A 19536-nucleotide genomic window follows, 5' to 3' on the forward strand; every position below is an offset into this window, starting at 1 on the left:
GACTCCACCATTAGCTTTGAAACAACTTTATTACAAGGCTGTTTTAAGCAATAACTTCCAATTCTTAATTTGCTTTTTGACAAATTCCAGTTATAACTATATATATTTATATATAACAATTTTTGCATTGATCTTTGCATCCTATTGAAGTTTTCCTCATCAGGCCATTCTGGTGGAATGAAGGGCAGCTGTGAAGTCTCTAGTTGACCAGTATTACTGAGTGAGGGCAGTTGGGGGAGCCAGCTCCTACCCTCTTCTCAAGCCCCCCAGATTCTCAGTGCGAGGCACCTCACTGCCTTGTCATTCAAAAAGGCTGAAATAAAAAAATCTTCCCAGTCCAGGAAATTGGACTTTTGCCTTCAATGCTGAGGTTTCTCCCATTCTCCCTGCCCCCACTGCCAAAGGACTCTCCTTCTGTCTCCAGTCCTGAGAGGAATTTCTTTGGACACGACATCGGGCGTGGGAGTCAGAAAGGATCCCTTCCGAGGCCCTTCCTTCCCCTCCTCCCCACCTGGTGGCATGGGAAAGTACAATCAACCATGAACATAAATATGAATAAAAAATGAACTTGAAAATGATAGGCTATTAAACAAATCTATAAAAATAGTTAGGACATAACTCTGTTCAAATAAATACAAAATAAATAGGCTTCAAGCAGTGTGACATGTCACATGAGTGGAATGTGAGGCTGGTCCCACTTTGCCCCGAGTGGGATTGGACACACATCCCCAGGGGCGTCAGAAGCAGACTTTAATGCTATCAGCCAAACCACCTGCTCCCCTTGTCTTCCCTCTGGAAGCACAGAACTTGCATATTCTTCCAGTTTGTCTTAAACAAAACCCTTTTCCGAAAGATACATAATTAAGGCCTTTACCACCTTAGTTCTCTCACCAGGGCATGCAGATGCTCTGCCCATCACTCTAAAACACGATCCTCCACTGCCCTCATGCCAGAGTGAGGACAGTGAATTTGGTTCTGAGCTGGTGCCAGTCCTGACAAGACTCCAGGCCAGCTCAGAGCACTAGGAAGTCCCAAAGCAGAGAGCAGAGGCCTCTGGGTTCCAGGGCTCGCCTTCCATGAAGCCAAGTGCCATAATGCCAGGCAGCCAGCACCCCACTGCATGCACACGTACACCAGGTGCTCAGCTGCTGGTGAGCTTGGAGGCCAACAGCAGGGCTCAGGTGAGGGAAGCACAGAGCTAGACCCTTTACTCTTACCGCACACCGAGTCAGTGGACCCTGCAGGTTGGGAATTGGACCAGCCCCACCTTTCTCCATGGACTGAGGAGAGAGGCTGGGGAGGGGAGAGGGCTAGTAGCCCTCCTCCTGCCCCATCACCTCGGCAGAGAGGCAGGAAGCATAGGGGCATGGGGAAACGCTCGGCAGGCCAGGGAGCGCGGGGCCTATGGCCAATGTTGGCTGCGAGGACAAGATGGAAGAACTAAGTTGGCCTCCGAGCTTGCTATTTGGCAGGCACTGCAGGAAATGTCCTATTCCTACGTGTGAGAGCCTAGATCCTGCTGACCCCTGGACCCTAAGGAATGCCCACACATCTTCTCTGGAACCAGTGTTGAGGGCCCACCAAGGTCAGCAGGACAAGCCCCATGGGCCTGCCAGCTCTCCCACCCCTCCCACCCCTGGGTGCGTCCCAGGGTTTTCACAGCTTGGCGTAGTCAGCTTAGTGTTGGCACATTCACAGAATGAGATGGCTGCACATCCTGGGGCTGTGGCCCAGGATCAGTGAGTCCGCGGGGTACAGGGATGCCCTCCCTCCCGTCACCGTGACTGCACACCCAGGGTTACTTTCAGGTTCTCATACACCACATAGCTGATGCTCACAGCTGGGATGACCTTCATGAAGTTGGGGGCCAGCCCCCGGTACAGCCCGAAGGCCCCCTCGGTTCTCAGGATCTGTCTGAAGAGGCTGCTCATGGTCACCTCTGGAGCACCCTCGATGGAGGCTGCAGGAAAAAGCCACCGTCAGATGCTCTGCCTGCACCCCCCAACCCCCAGCCTGCCCGGGGATGGGCTCCTGGGGACTGTCCCAGGATCAGCCTCACCTTGTGCCTGCATCCGTGTCCTAACCAGGGCCAGCGGATAGCTGGCCAGCTGGCCACAGGTACTGGAAATGGTGCCACAGGCGAGGAGCACAAACACGCCGGGGTCTGCACTGTTCACGGCATAACGCTGTAGCCAGGCATTCTTGAGCGTCTAGAAGGGAAGGGAGGATGGGAATGAACCCTGGAAGAGCTGGGGAGGTGGCAAGCCTCAGGTTGGGCAGTACTAGTCCCCGAAGCCACTGTTACTCAACTGCATGGCCTGGGCCTTGCAGAACTCCTGGCCTGCCTGCCCTTAGTTTCTGCTATCATTAGAGATTCCTGGATAGGACAAGGTGCTTCCTTGCACGTAAATGACTTCTGTGATCTGTCTGGAGTCTGCTGGGGACCTGTGAGCCCCTGAGGGTCACATGCTCTGGGAATCTGCCTGCTGAGTCCTGGGGATGCAGACCCTGGGCAGGCTGTGCTGGATACTGCCAGGGGTGGGGAGCGGGGAGGAGAGCCATGCAATGAACAGATGACCCAGATGGAGAACCAGTCTTTGGGGCTGCTTCCTAAGTTAACCATCCCCAGTCCATCAGGGAGGAAGCCAGAAAGGGCTGGGGTGGGGCAGGTGCAGAACAGAAGGGGATTTCTGAAATCTGCCCAGGGCCTGAAACCTCTAGGACCTCACCTCGTAGACGGCTAGGTCAATGCCAGCATAGGGGATGATCCCCAGCATGTTGGGGACGTAGCCTTTGTAGAAGGCGGCTACCCCCTCTCTAGCCAGGATCCTTCTGGCACAGTCCAGCATGCCCGAGTACTGGCCTGTTTTCCGCAGGGCCATCCGGGTCTTCAAGACCTACAGAATCGGAGCAACAGGAAGTGTGAACACGGCCTCTCCTCAGCCTAGCCCCATGCATGCTGCCAGCCCCCAGGATGAAGGTGGTCCCTCACCTCCATGGGGTAGATGCTGCTCTGGGCGATGGCCCCTGCCAAAGACCCTGCCATAAGCCTTTCATGAATCCTCAGGGTCTCCTGGTCACTACCAACCAGACGCTTGATCTAGAACAGGGAGACAAACCACAGGGTACATTTAGAGACTAAGCACCTGGTCCTCCCCCACCCTTCCTCATGAAGCCAGTATGTTTTAGATGAGACCTGGTATTCCAGGCACATTTTTGCTGCCCAGAAATGGAAGGAACCGGCTTAAAGTGGAACTGGTGGTAGAGCTGGCCTCAGGGCCATGCCTTACCCACTGCCCCTTGGGTAGGATGTGTGACTCTAGGTTTTTCAGGGAGCTCAGTCTAGGGAAAGTCTGGTAGCAGCTGCCAATTGGCAACTCTCCATAGAGAGCCGGGCACTCACTTGCTCATAGGCCATGAATTTGATGGCTGACTCAGGGGCGATTTTAAGGACGTTGATGCCATTGCCCCGCCAGAGTGATTTGGCCCCTCCCTCTCGAATCATCTGGGTGAATCCACCAACAATGCACATGTTGTTGCTGCGGGAGGCATGGACCTGCCGAGGGAAGAACAAGTTGGTTAGATGTAACCGTGTAGGGCCCACAGGCTACCATCATCCTGCCAAGAGCCTCTTCTCACTGGCCAACAGGAAGGCTCTTCCTTGTTAGTGTTGTGCAGACTAACTCAGCATAATGAGATTTAAATGTAAGTTAGGTTCAACGAGATTTTTTACAGCTATCTACCATGTGCCAATATTATGCTACACATCTTTACAAGGACTACTTTTTAAAATAAAAAAAATTGATCCAAGGAAAAGCACAACTTGTTTTTCAAAAATTGACCTTTTTATCATAGAAAAATTCCAAATAGGCTCAGCGCCCATAGCACAGTGGTTATGGCACTGGCCACATGCACCGAGGCAGACGGGTTCAAACCCAGACCTGGCCAGCTAAACAACGATGACAACTGCAACAAAAAAATAGCTGGGCATTGTGGCGGGCACCTATAGTTCCAGCTACTGGGGAGGCTGAGGCAAGAGAATCGTTTAAGCCCAAGAGTTTGAGATTGCTGTGAGCTGTGACGCCATGGCACTCTATCAAGGGCGACATTATAATGAGACTCTGTGTCAAAAAAAAGAAAAATTTCAAATATATTCAAAAGTAGAAAGAATTATACATTGTATAATGCACCTCCATGAACTCACCCTCAGCTTACATCAAACCATAGCCAATCTCTGCCCCATTACTTATTTATTTATTTTTATAGAGGCAGGGTCTTGCTTTGTCACCCAGACATTGTATCATTTCACCCAAGGAATGCTTTTAATCTCTGTCAATTCCTGGGAACTCTGTTAAAAAACACACACATACACTGATGGCTGGGTCCAATGGCTCACAACTGTAATTGTAGCCCTTTGGGAGGCAAAGGCAGGAGGATCGCCTGAGGTCAGGAGTTTGAGACCAGCCTGAGTAAGAGCAAGATCCTATCTCTACAAAAACAATTAGAAAACTTAGCTGGGCATGACAGCATGTGCCTGTAGTCTCAGCTACTTGGGAGGCTGAGATAGGATCACTTGAGCCCAGGAGTTAGAGGTTTCAGTGAGCTACGATGATGCCACTGTACTCTAGCCCAGGTGACAGAGACCTGGTCTCAAAAAAAACAAAACAAAGCAAACAAAAAAGCCCCCCACACTGATAAGTCAATTATCCCCCCATTTTCACAGAGGAAAGGAGGTCTTGGGAGGTAAGGGCTTGCCCAAGGTCACACTGCAGGGAGGGAGTGGGCTGGGGCAGAGTCCAAGCCCAAAGCTCTCCACCCTGAACCATTCAGCTTCCCTGTTGCAGTTTACACAGGGAGTTCATGTTTGCTCACTCTAACCGAGTGGCCCAGGGCAAAGGAAGCTGCCTTTTCTGAGCAGGGCTCCTGGTACAAAAAGTGCTAGACACAAGCAAGGGGACAAGGGTGGCTGGTCACTGCTCAGAAGACATCAAAGTCCACCAGATGTCGTTGTGTGGATTGGTTTCACAATCTGCCATGACATCAGCCCAGCTTATCTCTGCCCTGTGGACGTGGATTTGCACACCCGGCCAAGGTGACGGCACTGTCCCACTGGCATCTGGGTCAGGTAAGGATCTGCTCACATCCATCCCCTGCCCCCACCAGGGGGTGCCCTACACGAGATGTGCTTAAGAAGTTGGTTGCTGCCTCATCCGAGTCTCACCGGCTTCATCTCTCTGCATAAGCTCCTGTAATGTGACATCTGGCTTAAGTGCCTCAGATAAAATTAGATCTGTTATGCGCAAAAGGTCAGTTAGGGTAGATCTAATGATGCCCTTGTCTGAGCAGTAATTTTAATCTAATTTATTGGGTTAGAAAAGTTTGGGCCCAGAGCAGGGTACCCCCCCAGGGGAGGGGAAACCAACCAGCCAGTGACTCCCAATGCAAAAAAACAGGTGGTTTGGGACCTGTTCGCCAGCATACCTGCATGAGCACCTTCAGTCTGTCCAGGGGGGCTGTGCAGGTTCTGGAGACAGCCCCGGCCCCGCCTCCTGCCACCAGGTGTCTCCACCACATCCCAGTCTGCCGCTCCTCCACTGTGAACTCATCAGGCACTGTCAGATTCTCGCCCACATCAAAGATCTGTGAGGAAGACCCGAGCAGATGACATGACCTTGCTCAGGATGCTCAGGCAGGGCAGCTGACACCCACTGCTATCCACCCTCTCACATGGCTCCTTCCCAGGGACCACATGACTGTGAGAGCGCCAAAGACCCTGTTTAGGAAGCCGATGGGGGTCCTTCACCCTCTGAAGGGGGCAAAGCACTCATTTTTCACTGTGGTCCTGGAGAGACCAGGTGAGACCGAGGTGAGTGCAGCTGGGAGAGACCACTTATGAAACCATTCAGCCTCTCCAGTGCCACCAGGGAGCTCCTGTGTGGCCAGCTTCCAAGGCCTGGCAGGGACATTGGGGTAAAAGCTCTGAAACCCGGTATGTAACCAGATCGTGCTGGCAGAACATTATGCAAGGCCTCAGCAAATATGCGGGCCTGCTGCCTGCGTAATACACACTCCAGGGGCAGCATCCAGGCTGATCAGAGCCAGTGCTGCTCTGACCCAGGGCTGCAGGTCAGAGACTTGGGCCAGCTGCTCCCAGCCCTGGAGCCGTCCACATAATTCCACCCAACTAGCCCAGCGCAGCACTGTGGGAGGCTGATGGGGACACTTCTGGCCCCCCTGCCCAGGGAGACAGGACTGCACACAGCGAGGCCTCAGCAAGAACCAACAGAAAGGAGCAACCAAGCTGAAGGGGCTCACGGGCAGGGAGGTTGACACAGACCCAGATTCCTGTCCATGAATCACAGTGGTCAGGTTGAAAAGGCAACAAGGACGTAACTGTGGGGATGTCCTTTTTGCCAATGAGATATATGACACCAAAAAGGGTGTGTGGCAGGGGACGACACCTGATAGCTCCACCTATGTGCTCGGTATAGAGTAACTTCTGTCCCCAACCCCCAGCAGGAAAGGTTCACATGGGCTTTGGGAGAACAAGCATTAGGGGGAGGGACATTTGAAATTGACTGTGAAGAGCAGGTGGCATATGGGGACGGGACATTCCTGGCAGGGAGACTGGTGTGAGTGATGGGTCTATGCAGGTCAACTGGTGTGGGGGGAGCCGGGGGAGCCAGGCGAGCATGTGGATGGCTCCCTAGGGCAGGCAGGGGATGGGACAGCCTTGCTGTTGAAGAGGAGGCAGCTGGGAACCCACAGTCCTACCCTGGTGCTGGGCTAAGGGATGCCTGTGGGCCTGGTCCTCACCGTGGAATGCTTCCAGTACAGGATGATCTCGGGGATATTCTCCACAGGGTGCAGGAGGTGGTAGTCTCTCCATTCATTCCAGTCGATGGTCATTGTGCCATTTTTGTCCATGCTGCAAGAGAAAGCAAGGATGCCCATGTGTAAACAGGCCCCAATTGTCAGCTGCACTTCCCACCTCCAGGCAAGCCAAGGGCAGGTGCTGTGGCCATTAAGGAAGCCACAGAAGGCGCCTCTGCCCCTGATGAGAAAGGGCAAGTTGGCTCCACAGGCCACATTGCAAGAAATAGAAGTACAATGGCTCATAAGATTCCCATTCTAATCAGGCACAGAGGAGAGAGGCAGTCACCGGGCAACACGGATACTTACTAGGTGACAGGGCCCCAGAAGTGGCCCGTTCGTATTCTGACAGACAGACAAAGGAGGGTGCAGAGGAGAGAGGAGAAACAATACCAGTAAGTGCCCAGAGCAGATGTTAGTGAAGCAAGCACACACCCAAGACATAGGGGTACAGCGCAGCACAAGGACAGCCCCCCCCAGATAATGACCCCAGGGAGCCGCCATGTGAGATGCTGCTGTCTCTGAGGACCGGCCAGCACTCAGGCTGCAGGATTCTGGAAAGGCTCGGCCAGGAAAGAAAACAACTCCTAGGGCTAGTCCGTGCCATATTCTGGCAACCACCCCTTACCAGGGAGCCATCTGGGCAGCACATCTGACACGGCATTAAGAACGAGGTGCTGCCTTCACAGGTGAAGGCCATGGTCAGAGCCCCTCTCCCATTCTGGACAGGCAGTGGTGGTGTTCTCTGCCGGCCTTTCACTCACTTGGAAACTCCTCACCCCACTCAACTAGTCTTTTCTCTTCATGGGTCACTGGCAAATGGGCATGATTCCAAGTGATTTGTGATTGTTCAAATGAGGGCTGGCCAGGAAACCTGGGGAGAGGCTAGCCTCCAGGAAGGGTTACTTATTCATCCTTTTAAACCACAAGAAAAGGCCAGGTTTGGAGCAATTGGGACAATACAGTGAACAGCAGTGTCACAGAGCTAGCCTAAGAACTTTTTTTTCTGTCACAGAAGTTAAACCAACACTCAGCTGGCTGAGCACTCACCTCTTGAGAATTTTTTCAGCCTGCTGTTCAGATATCTTGACCCCCAGGTCCCGCAGCGACTGCATGATCTCCTGTGCGTCAATGCGGCCTGCAACAAACAACAAAGGCCCTGAGCAGGGGCTGGCACACGGGGGCCCAAGGACGGGCCAGCCGGTGGCTCAGGAGGGAATGCTTACCATCATTCTTTTTGTCCAAACTCTTAAACACCAGCCTCAGTTTCTTCTCATGATCTTGGAGATAATGGACAAATTCTTCAAAGTCTAGCTGCCCATCGAGGTCCTTATCTCCAGCTTGTACAATTTTCTACAGGGGGGGGAAAAGTAAACTCATGCCCCAGCCTTGCCTTGTCCTTCAGAGGGCCCCCCCTCACCCCAGGACACTTTGGTGCTTATCTATGACGCCAATGACTGAAGATGCATCTATTCCGCTCCCAAAACCACCATGGAGATTTACTCTTATGCCAAGTGCTGGTCAGAAGCCAAGCAAGGACCCAGGCTACCTTCCTCACAAGCTAAGAGAAAGAGGAGAAAGCAGCCCCCAGAGAACCTTCCAGACAGGCCAGGAGTAATTCTCACCACCAGTGTTCTGAGGACATGCTACCCTGCCATGCTGTCCCTGTCTCTAGCCGCCAGTCCCACAGCTCCCTGCCAAGTTATGGGGATGGCCTCGGACTGCAAATTCTATTGGGAACTCTTGCTCTTATTTCTACCAAAAAGTGGCACTGACTTAAGAACAATTTGGTGGCCAGGGTGAAAATATGGGGCAGAGCTAGACTCTGCCAACACCTGCTTGACAGAAACTCTGCCAAAAGCACTCTGGAAGCTGCAGAAGTCAGAGAAACTATTCTTGGGCATGTTAGTTGATGGCATTGCCAGTCCCTGGTCTCACGGAAGCCACATGATATAACCAACTAGCTCTCTAAGCCAGCTGCTAACGACCAGGGCAGCTTGACTTAGTGACCCAAGCAGACTGTGAGAGACCCTGTTCCTTGGCCACGAGGTTCCTAAACTGTGCACCTGCCTTAGGAGGTGGCTTTAGTTTAAAACAGCTAAATTGGTTTTCACTGTTCAGCAACTGGTATTTCTCCACAAAAGAGCAAATATTTCCTCAGCACTTAGCAGATGCCACAAGTTGTGCTAAATGTTTTACTTATAGAAACCCATTGACTCCTCTCAAATAGCCCTGGGAGGTAGGTACTATCATTCTCCCATTTTATAGAGAAAGAAACAGGAGTTCTGAGAGGCTGAGTATTTACGCAAGGTCACACAGCTAAGGAAGTGGTGGGCGGGATTCAAGCCAGGCCTGTTGGATTCCCAAACCACTCCCTGCAGATCCTCCTGCCACACTACAGGGTAATCTCCAGAATGTGGGGGACAAACATGAGTCATTCACATAGCAACACCCTAAATCTAGAACCCAAAATCAGAACTGAGAATCTCCCAAAGAAAATGGTTAAAGTTTTCCTGTATTCCCTGAATTTCTAGCAAGAAATCCATTCAATATCCACCAATCAGCTTGGGTTCTAAAGTCTTTTGAGCCAGTTGGGGTTTGGAAATTGATAGACGATTAGCTAGATCATGTTCTCAAAGGATCACAAGCATGGTCTCTCTCCTAGACAACATCTCAAAGCACTTGAAGCCACTGAGTGTGCTGAGGAGGGAGGCCAGGAAAGATAACCCGTGACCTGACATGATCAAAAGACTAATGTTGGGGTGTGGCTGGAATGTGGGATAGATGTTGGTATATATTTCATCTGCTATCCAAGGTTATGTTTAACTTCCTGTGGACATTTGTGCTCTCAGCCAACAGTGATACAATTACCTACAGGGTGTCCACTCCAGACAGATTCTGAGAGCAGTGGGAATGAGTCCATGTGCCATTTAGGGAAGGGGACAACATTAAGCATGGAACTCTCTGGTACCCAGACATCTGCCACCAAGGCAGTCCATGTGCCTTACTGGGGCAGGTTCTGTGACACAGACAGCCCGTGATGTGCCTGCTCCAGCTGGTCTCAAAATATTGTCTACCTGGAAAGGACTAGGGCTCCCTTCTCCTTTCTTGGGTATGCAAATCTACCCCCAGTGCACCCTGTTTGACCTCTGCTGGCACGGGGAACACCGGGGGACAATAGAGTCTGATGAACAAGAAAGTTGAGGAGGCAAGTAACCCCCAGACCCTGCTGCTCAGTTCCCTATCTTTAGGACGACCACAGTGCCTGCTCCACAGGGACATGAAGGTCTAGAAGGTGGGAAAGGTTCCCAACACCTTCGCACCCAGGCTCAGTCCAGCCTTCACAGGCCGACTCTGGGCCTCCCCTTTCACATGCGTTTCTAGCCTCCACCCCACAGGTCAGAGAAACAGTTCACAGCAGCTGGATTACCCCCAGTCCCCTTCCCAGACCTATACTTTCAGGCAATCTCCCATTCCTCAGCAAAAGGAGATTCCTTTTCCAGATTCAACCTCCCACAAGTAGCCCTCGCCAGAATTCCAACCTTCCTTAGAGGTCACATGAAAACCAGTCACTCCTGTGACGTACACCTTCTGCCGGCTGTAGCCACATGATGGACAACTGGGCAGAAAAACTCCCACATTTCAGACATTCTTTCCTCTCTGCAGCGGGGGATAGTTCACGCATGCGTACTCCTGATGCTGCTCAGCCATTCACTCCACAAACCCCAGTTAACGTACCAACGACGTCACCCACACACCTGCTTCCACTGGCGGTAAGTAGAGAACTCCTGGGACGGGATAAAGACACTGAGCTTGAAAATGGACTTCAGCTCTGCGGGAAGCCCCTTGGATTCGAAGTACTGGAACTCGGTCTGGGCCTCCCCAATGAGTGGCATGTACAGACACAGGCAGAGCATGCTGACAGGCTGCTGGGTGCTCAGGCACCGCCACCGGAGCAAGTTCTGTGAATGCTGCCAGTCCCGGTTAACTTGCACAAGACACGCCGGCTGCAGCTGTCATTGGCTGCTGAAGCCCTGCCCTTCTACTTAATTTAAAAGCCCCGCCCACTGCAAGTCCTGCCGGCAGCCAATGAGCACAGACCTCCCAGAAGAAGGCGGCACCTGGGTGCTCCAGGGGAGCGGTGCAAAGATCAGGACTGACGTCACCCGCTGCCTCCCTGCAGTTAACTCTTCCAAGACAGGGGAGACACGGTGCCCAAACAAACTTTTACCCCCTGGCTGCCAACCCCTCCAAATAAACAAAGGCCTTCAGCCTGTTGTCACACAAGGTTCCCAAAGGCGTCACACCATACAACAGTTTTCTTCCCTTAGTAAATCATTCTCAATGGAAAAATCTGTGGATGGGGAGACACTGAACCAAGGACAGCTAAAAACAGGCTGAGGACAAAAGCCAGGTCCACAGCCACCCTGGAATGACGACCCTACCTTGCAGGCTGTCTTTGCCATGCATGGCCTTCTAGGCACTGATCTGCTGACTTCTGCTGTGGGGAACCCCCAGCCCTCCACAAGCCACATGTACTAAGTGCTCTGAAACCTTTCCTGGGCCACTCTGCCGCATCACCTAGGATAGGAACCAGCTCATTGCCTGGCAGTCTTCACCTAGGGGTCCAGAAGTGCCCGGAAGCTGGTGTGACAGGAGTGGAAAGAGGACACAGTACAATCTAAAGGTCTCTGTGCTGAGGGACTCCCAGAGGCATCCATCTGGGTTCTGCAGAGGCCTCACCTAAGACCTAGTCTTCATTATCCATGTCCCCACTTAGAACACTTGAGAGCTCAGTCCAGTTGTGGCCTCCTGGCCTAGAACTTTGCTGTTCAAAACAGAAGCCTTTTACATTTAAATTAATTAAAATGAAATGAAATTACAAACTCAGTTCCTCAATCATGTGGTCACGCTGCAAGTGCTCTATGGCCACACATGGTCACTGAACATTTCTGTGACCATAGAAATCCTGCTGGGCACTGGATGAGGAAAATCTCAAGTTCTGCCAGCTCCACCTCACTCCTTTCCCACAGAATCGTGCTGCGGAGGAAGACACTACGTCACTAAGACGAGAATGGGATCCGTCTCACCCTTGTTCCTTCTACAGAGTCCCACTTCCTAATATGGAATTTTCACACTACCGGGAGGGATAAAAATGGGTAGTTTTTGGGAACCAACAAAATTAGAAGGACTTCTTAAAACACTAAAAAGCTTTGTGTTAACTTGTAAAGAGGATGTGAAAAGGGCTGAGGCTTATGTACAACATTATGAAACAGAGATTATAACAAGCAATACAAAATTTTGGCCCTTACAAGTATTTGATGATGAGTCTGTAAAGAAAGATCTTGGACTACACTAGGGGCAGCTCTGTTGAGGCGGCTCAGGCTCCACTAAATCCATGATATTTAGCTGACTCCTAAGCTGCCCAATCCAGAATGTTCTGCTATGGAACTATTTTAACACACATCTTATCTTTACTATTGGGGTCCTTGAAGGGAGAAGGCTGTTGCTTCAAACCTTTGGACCTCCCTGCCTGGAACTAACCTCTGCTTTGATTACTGAAGGTGTTTCTACAGCAGCTTCCCAATCGGCTCAACTGGCCTCTAAGTTTAAGAAATACACATGTGACCACTCTAGATGAAGGCCTGTTTTTCTGAGCGTCTATACATAGAGTTGTCAGGGCATTTCATCTAACTAAACAAGATAATGTACTATTTTTTATTTTAAAGGAGGTTCACGTTGAGCTGAATCTTAAAATGCTGATTTTCCTTTGTTAAATTATTCATGTTTGCTGTTCAAACTAAAATAACACAGATCTATTGAAGTATCTTATTTTAATCATCCTAACACAGAATAGCAAATATTCTGACTGAATAATTTATCCAACTGCAGATTTCATTTCCTAATAAAGTATATTTTTCAAATAATTTTGGTAAATAACTACCATTGAGTTGTATAATTTACAAAACAAATCTTCAAAGGGATTTAAAAACAATGCCAAAATGAAAACTTACATTCTATATTTTAAGGAGAAATCATTAAGGATTATCAAATAAGAACTGTTTAGAAATAAGAATGACATCTCCTTGATTATAACAAAGCTCTACACAGACCAAAAGTATCACAGGCTCGGGAAATGTTCTTTGAAATGTCCTGCATGCCTGCCAAGACATTATTTTACAATGCTAACATCAATTCTATTCCAATGTTAGTTTTTAAAAGGGGTTCTATCCCAGGCAAAAAAGTGAGACCCTGTAATCCTAGCAGTCTGGGAGGCTAAGCAGGTGGACTGCTTGAGCTTAGGAGTTTGAGACTAGCCCGAGCAGGAGTAAGATCTCTGTCTCTACCAATAAAACAAAAACAAAAACAAAACAAACAAACAAAAAAAACCTAGCTGGGTATCGTGGCTGGCACCTGTAGTCCCAGTTATTGGGGAGTTTGAGGCAAGAGGATTTCCTGAGCTCAAGAGACTGAGGTTGCTGTGAGCTATGATGATGCCGTGGCACTCTACCCAGGGCAACAGAGTGACACTCTGCCTTACAAAAAAAAAATGAAAATAAATAAATAGAGGTTCAAATTTCTTTTATTTTGCTGCTGTGATTAAGTCCCACAGAATGTCTTCATAAATTTAAGTTGGTGTTTCCTTATTTATTTAAACCACCTGTCCTCAGAACTCCATTTTCTTTCTTTCTTTCTCTCTCTCTCTCTCTCTTTTCCCCTAGAGATAGAGTCTCTGTCACTCTAGCTAGAGTACAGTGGTGTCAGAGCTCACTGTCACTTCAAACTCCTGGGCTTAAGTGATCCTCCTGCCTCAGCCTGCCCAATAGTTGGCACAACAGGTGTGCACCACCATGCTTGGCTAATTTTTCTATTTCTTTTTTATTTTTTTGTAGAGATGGGGTCTCGCTTTTGCCCAGGCTGGTCTCAGACTCTTGACCTCGAACAATCCTCCTGCCTCAGCTTCCCAAAGTGCAAGAATTACAGGCCCAAGCCACCGTACCCACCACCAGAACTCCATTTTCACAATGAAATTAAGACTTCTTCCCAAATAAACTAATCGCTAGGTGTTTGGGCCATTGCTTATTCCTAGCATTGTAGACTATGGGGTCCAGAGGGGCTGGCTCTAGGTTCATCCCTTAATCTCTGAATTGAACAAACATGCCTGTAGTGATGACTCGATGTGCCCAAGGGGCAAAACCTCCACGTTGGACCCTCACACCCGTGGCCCGGCTCTTGTTACAAGATCCACTCAGAATAGCACCCAAAGCAACAAAGGAGATTTTTAGAATCCCAAAGAATGCCAGTAAACCCAATACTGGGGATTAAGCCTTTATATTGGAAGGTGGCAGGTGTGTAAGAGAGGTGTAACTAAGCAAGTTGAGTCTTAGCCAAAAACAACCACAAACTGTCCCTGTGCCACAGCTTCTGAATGTCTATATGAAAAATACAATAAGGAAGAACTAAAAGCAGGCCTTGTGTTTCATTCCTGACGCTTCACACTGGCTCTCCTGGCTAAGATCTGGACATCATGTGCCCCACTGTGTACATTTCTCTGCTCTCTTCACTTATTCTAACTTTCTGATGACACGGATCTGTTTCCTCCCCTCTGAGGTCCATTCTTGTGACTAGATTCAGAAACAACTAACAGCAACACTAGCTGCGGTAGTACTTAGCAGCATGAGATTTCATTTAATCTGCCGAGTAGCAGGTTTTCTCCTGAGCATCTTCTCATGGCAAATCTGCCAATGCCACCATGAGCTTTCCTTGTTCTACCACTCTGCCACGTGCTAATAAAGAGCAGGAGCTTCCTGTAAGGGCTGGAATAACGTGAGTAAGAGCAGGGCAGGTACAGTGCCTTTGGGACTGTAGCATTAGGTCACAAAGTTTCTCCCCACTCCTCTGCAATGACTCAGATTAAGCCAGAAATACATGAAAAGGCCTCACCAGCATCTGGCTGTTCAAGCCTCACCCACCCCAAGGCTCTCAAACCTCATTGGCCACAGTGTCATTTGATGATCAGGTTGCCATGACAGCCCAGTGTAGCTGGTTTCCAGTGAAACCTGCCTACACTTGGCAATCACACACACAATGAATCAAAATTCTCTGAGCTTCCAAGAAGACAGCCCCTCAGGATTTGAAAACATGAATGCCGCTGAGGGCATCTTCCACCCCAGAGTAATGGCTTTCTTCTCCAACTGCAAATTAATTGGAAGACAAAGATAAAGGCGGAAACTGGAACAGTTCCTAGAATAAAAGCTTGTAGGAACCTGACTCACTAGCAGACAATTAAACAGGGGAAGTGGGAGCAAAACGAAGTGCTTCTGGGACACTGAGCAGCCTGAGAACCAATGTGAACCAATGCGAACTTCTCTAACATGTTTCACAACATTCTGGAGGCTTCTTCCTGAGTTGTGGGGCCAGGTAAAGGATACCTGCTGCATCAGCGCTCCTACCATTCCACTTCTTGGTTCACTTGCTCTGACAGTCTGTACTGCCCAGATGTGCTTTCTTCAAACCAAACCAGCAGCTCTCCGATACCTGGAAGCTGATCCATCTCCCTTCCGGGGAACAGAGCCAGTAAAAGGTGTGGGTTTCTTGCTTCTGCAGGCCAAGAGCTAAGCTGTTCAGAACAGAAAGTCCTACCCTGAGGCAACCCCTTGGGGCAGAGCTGGCAAGGGGTGCCTGTAGGACGCTGGGAAATGGAGCAGTTAATTATTAAAGTAAAAAAAATAGGTAACTTTAAAAAGCAGCCGGCCAATCCAGGCCATAAGGCAAGTACGTCTGTAGATAAAATGCTCTTCACAAAAGCTAGCGCCATCGCCACTTCCGATCTAGTCTAAAATGAGCAAAAGGTAGAAAGTGACACCCCCTTGTTGCACATTGAAGACACAAATCTCAGGCAGAACAAAGGGTCTGTGAGACCCTGGATGCCCTGAAGGGGCCTATCACAGGCTAAGGATTCTCCTCCATGCCACCATGACTGTGAAAATTGTTAATACAACAAAGTCCCTATTGGAGCAAGGGCAACACGAACATTTATTTCTTCAATGTAGCAGTTCAGCTTAATAAACATGCTGGGAGTGTCTATGATGTGCCGAACACGGTAGGATCTCCTTCCCTTCTGACTTTTATCCTGAGTAAAGAGCAAAGATTGAAAATAACCAAAGCTTAGGAGGTGAAAAAGGTCACTCCTACCGCAGGCTGGAGAAATCTTGGCCAAATGGCAATTTCAGTCAGGGGCAGGGAGCTTGAAGCCTTAGGGCTACATGTGGGCTTCCGGATTCTTGACGGCAGCCAAGGAATCCAACACAAATCCTTTCAATAATGGATTTGGCCGAGGGGCTGCACTAGGTGAACTGGAGGGCCACGTGGCCTTGAAGGCTGTGGTTTCCCACCCCTGACTGTGGGGCAAAGTTCCAGACAGATTTAGTAGTTAAATCTCAACTCTATCTCTCCTTAGCCATTCAACCCTGAGCAAAGTATTTAACCTTTGTGCACCTCAGTTTCCTCAACTACGAAATGGGGGCACTGCCACTTACCTTGGCCCCTGAGGACTAGATGGCAATAATACACTCTCAGAAGGACTAAAGGGCTCACAAGGAGGAAAGGCCCTGTACGCAGCAGGCCCGCAGTGGCTGTTCCCAGCAGGGCACCAGTCTCTGCATCTGGAGACTCTAGCCTCTCCTGGGACTCCACCCCTTCATTCATCCTTCCTGACCCAAAGGTAAGACAGTTCCACCAAGCCTCGGGGGAGTGTGACCTTCAGGACGCCAAGACCCCCTGCCTCCCGAGTTTGACTTTCCAGGTGCATTCTCTGCCCTTTTGGCTTTGTCCTCCTTGCATTGTTCAGATAAACTAAGACTCACTTTAATAGTTTGTCCTTTACTTTCAAATGGCTTTGTGCAGCCAAACTAACAATACTAAGGCAAATCTTTTGAATTCAACCTCTTTCCCTCAACAGCCACATTAGAGTGATCGTAACAGGTCATGTAGCTTTTACAGTAGCCATGGAAAGATGCTGGACTGAATTTTCTGGAATTCTTCATTGCCTAACACTTCTCCCCGATACCAAATTAATTTTAAGTCCTCTCTCCCTCCCCATAGCCCAGTTTTTCTTTTTCTTTTTTTTTGTGGTTTTTGGCCAGGGCTGGGTTTGAACCCACCACCTCTGGCATATGGGACCAGCGCCCTAGCCCTTTGAGCCACAGGCGCTGCCCATAGCCCAGTTTTATTCCAGAAAAACATTCCCAAATCAGCCCCTAACTAAGAGGTTCTCCTGAAGCTGCCATTACCTTAGGAAACTGCTCTGCAGGTCCAACCACCAGCAAAATGGTGGGTCTCTTTTCCGTGGCCTCAGCCCTTCCATCCTGTTTCACCATAAAGCTTGACACCTGGTCTCCCCGAGCAGGGGCTGTGGTGCCTCTGACTTCATGATCGTTCCCCTCTCTGGAGTCTTGGCACCTGGCCCTAGGAAAAAAGCTAGCCAGAAAATGCCACAGCGTCTGCAACATCACAGCTTCCTCCAACGCCGCTGATGGTGACTGTTCACTTTTGAGGGATGTGACCACAATACCAAGGCTCTCTGGCTACACAGCTGCCTGGAAGACTAGGCTGGGGCGTTCTCAGGCTGGAAGCTCTGCATGCAGGGGATGCTCCCTGCTTTTTCAAATTGGCCAGCACTGCTGTCGTGCCTGGCCTGAGAAGTAGCTAGCTCACTCTAAGGAAGCGTCGCCGGGCTGTTGGGAGTAAGGAGAAAGCAGCTTCTTCAATGAAAACTCACTTCTGCAGGTGACGGTGATCAAATGTTTGGCTTTTTTTTTTTTTTTTTAAGGCGAAAAAGCGACAGCCATGCAAACCTTTTTGCGGAGGCAGAAGCAACTTCAAGCTCCCAATTACTCAGCCGTCCTCGCTCATCACCCAAGCCGAGGACTGTAGCATCCAGTCTGCATTCTCACTGCAGCAGGGCCCGGCCAATCACCTCTGCCGACACTACCAAGTTCATTATCCCAGCCGCACCAGCCCTCCAATCACAGGCTGCTGATTTCCTGCATGAAGCCTGGCAATTCTGCAGGGAGGTGCAGACTCAAGCTCCAGATGAGGCTGGGCTTATAGCATCTATCCTGAGCTGGCTCATAGGCAGGAGCAACTTCCTCCTCTCCACCTGGGCTGCTTCCGGAACAGCAATCACCATCAAGTTCAACATGATCAACAGTCCTTGGCAATACCTCCTAAGAGCATTCTAGCAACACTTTTTCTTGTTCCAGTATACAATTTTCTCCAACAGAACACAGGCCATTTCATAGCTCTCCTTTTCCCAAGCATCCCTCCATAAAACAAGCTGCCTGGGGGCAGGGACCAAGTCACAGACCTTTCTACCCCTAGGACCAAGGGTAGGTTAAGTCTGTAGACGGAACTGAATAAGTGATCATAAATAAAAAGGAATTAAATCTTTGGTGACCGTTTCTTAGTTTACTAGCAGACAAATGCAATGACTAACTACTGTCATCCCTCACAAAGGGGATCTTTTGATATGACGTTGATAACCATTATTTTAAAAATACAAACGCAAAAAAAGTATAGTAAGCTGTTGGGGAGAGTATGGGGGTACATACACCTTCATACCCTGCTGTGAGGGTATAAACCAGTGCAAACTCTCTGAAGAGCAATTTAGTCACCGCTCTCTACATTTCAAAAGCACAAGCATTTTGGCTTAACAATTCTACATTCAGGAATTTATCCTGTAGATATTGTTGCCCACTGGGAAATTTATACACACACACACAATGAAATGAAGATACCTTCTGCAGCCTTGTTTATAATAGCACGAGTTTGGAGACAACTTAAAAAGTCTTGTATAAGGGAAAGGTATGTAAATTATGGCGCACCCATACAATGGCACCCTATGTGACTATTAAAAAAACTAAGGCATCTCTTAGAGTACATGTGCTATTACAGAATAATCTGAAAATAACCTTTTTTAAAAAAGGTTCAGAAGATGGCTCGGCACCTGTGGCTCAAGCAGCTAAGGCACCAGCCACATACACCTGAGCTGGCGGGTTCAAATCCAGCCCGAGCCCGCCAAACAACAATGATGGCTGCAACCAAAAAATAGCCGGGCATTGTGGCGGGCGCCTGTAGACCTAGCTACAGGATGGAGGCAGGAGACTCACTTGAGCCCAGGAGTTGGGAGGTTGCTGTGAGCTGTGATGCCACAGCACTCTACCCAAGGCAACAGCTTGAGGCTCTGTCCCAAAAAAAAAAAAAAAGTTCAGAAGAAAGAAGATAGTATGTTGCCACTTATTTCTAAGCTTTTATTTATGAAGACCTGTAGAAACACACATTACAATTGGGCACTTGGGAGCTTGAGAGGAGAAAGGCAGATCAGGGATGCATTTTACTAGCCTCTATTTTGTGTGAAAGTAAACCATGAGCTTGCATGATGACACAGGCATGTGTACAAACATAAATAAAACTATATAAAAAATTTATACAGTTTTGGGCGGTGCCTGTGGCTCAAGGAGTAGGACGCCGGCCCCATATACTGGGGGTGGTGGGTTCAAACCCAGCCCCGGCCAAAAAAAAAACTGGAAAAAAAAAAAAATTTATGCAATTTTTTATAGCTGGGCACAGTGGCTCACTCTGGAAGGCTGAGGTGGGAAGATT

The 19536-nt window shown here is 49.3% G+C and overlaps 1 protein-coding gene across 3 annotated transcripts in view; it reads right to left on the bottom strand.

Annotated features, from left to right (window-relative positions):
• Positions 1-351: 351 nt before the first annotated feature.
• Positions 352-19536, bottom strand: part of SLC25A25 (solute carrier family 25 member 25) — a 38960-nt gene continuing 19775 nt past the window's right edge. Inside the window, exons 1-10 of one of the 3 annotated variants that reach the window (XM_053561312.1) lie at positions 17166-17701; positions 8100-8226; positions 7924-8011; positions 6817-6928; positions 5482-5640; positions 3404-3556; positions 2993-3100; positions 2730-2897; positions 2060-2210; positions 352-1960 (exon numbers count right to left, since the gene is read on the bottom strand). In XM_053561312.1, coding sequence (XP_053417287.1) covers positions 1776-1960; positions 2060-2210; positions 2730-2897; positions 2993-3100; positions 3404-3556; positions 5482-5640; positions 6817-6928; positions 7924-8011; positions 8100-8226; positions 17166-17384 — 1470 coding nt within the window. In that variant the 5' untranslated portion in view covers positions 17385-17701 and the 3' untranslated portion in view covers positions 352-1775. Of the gene's footprint in view, positions 1961-2059; positions 2211-2729; positions 2898-2992; positions 3101-3403; positions 3557-5481; positions 5641-6816; positions 6929-7923; positions 8012-8099; positions 8227-10631; positions 10894-17165; positions 17702-19536 lie in introns of those variants that run through there. The other 2 variants (XM_053561320.1, XM_053561303.1) reach the window with 2 other exon arrangements.

This window comes from Nycticebus coucang, chromosome 2 (assembly GCF_027406575.1).
Source record: "Nycticebus coucang isolate mNycCou1 chromosome 2, mNycCou1.pri, whole genome shotgun sequence".
Taxonomy (NCBI): domain Eukaryota; kingdom Metazoa; phylum Chordata; class Mammalia; order Primates; family Lorisidae; genus Nycticebus; species Nycticebus coucang.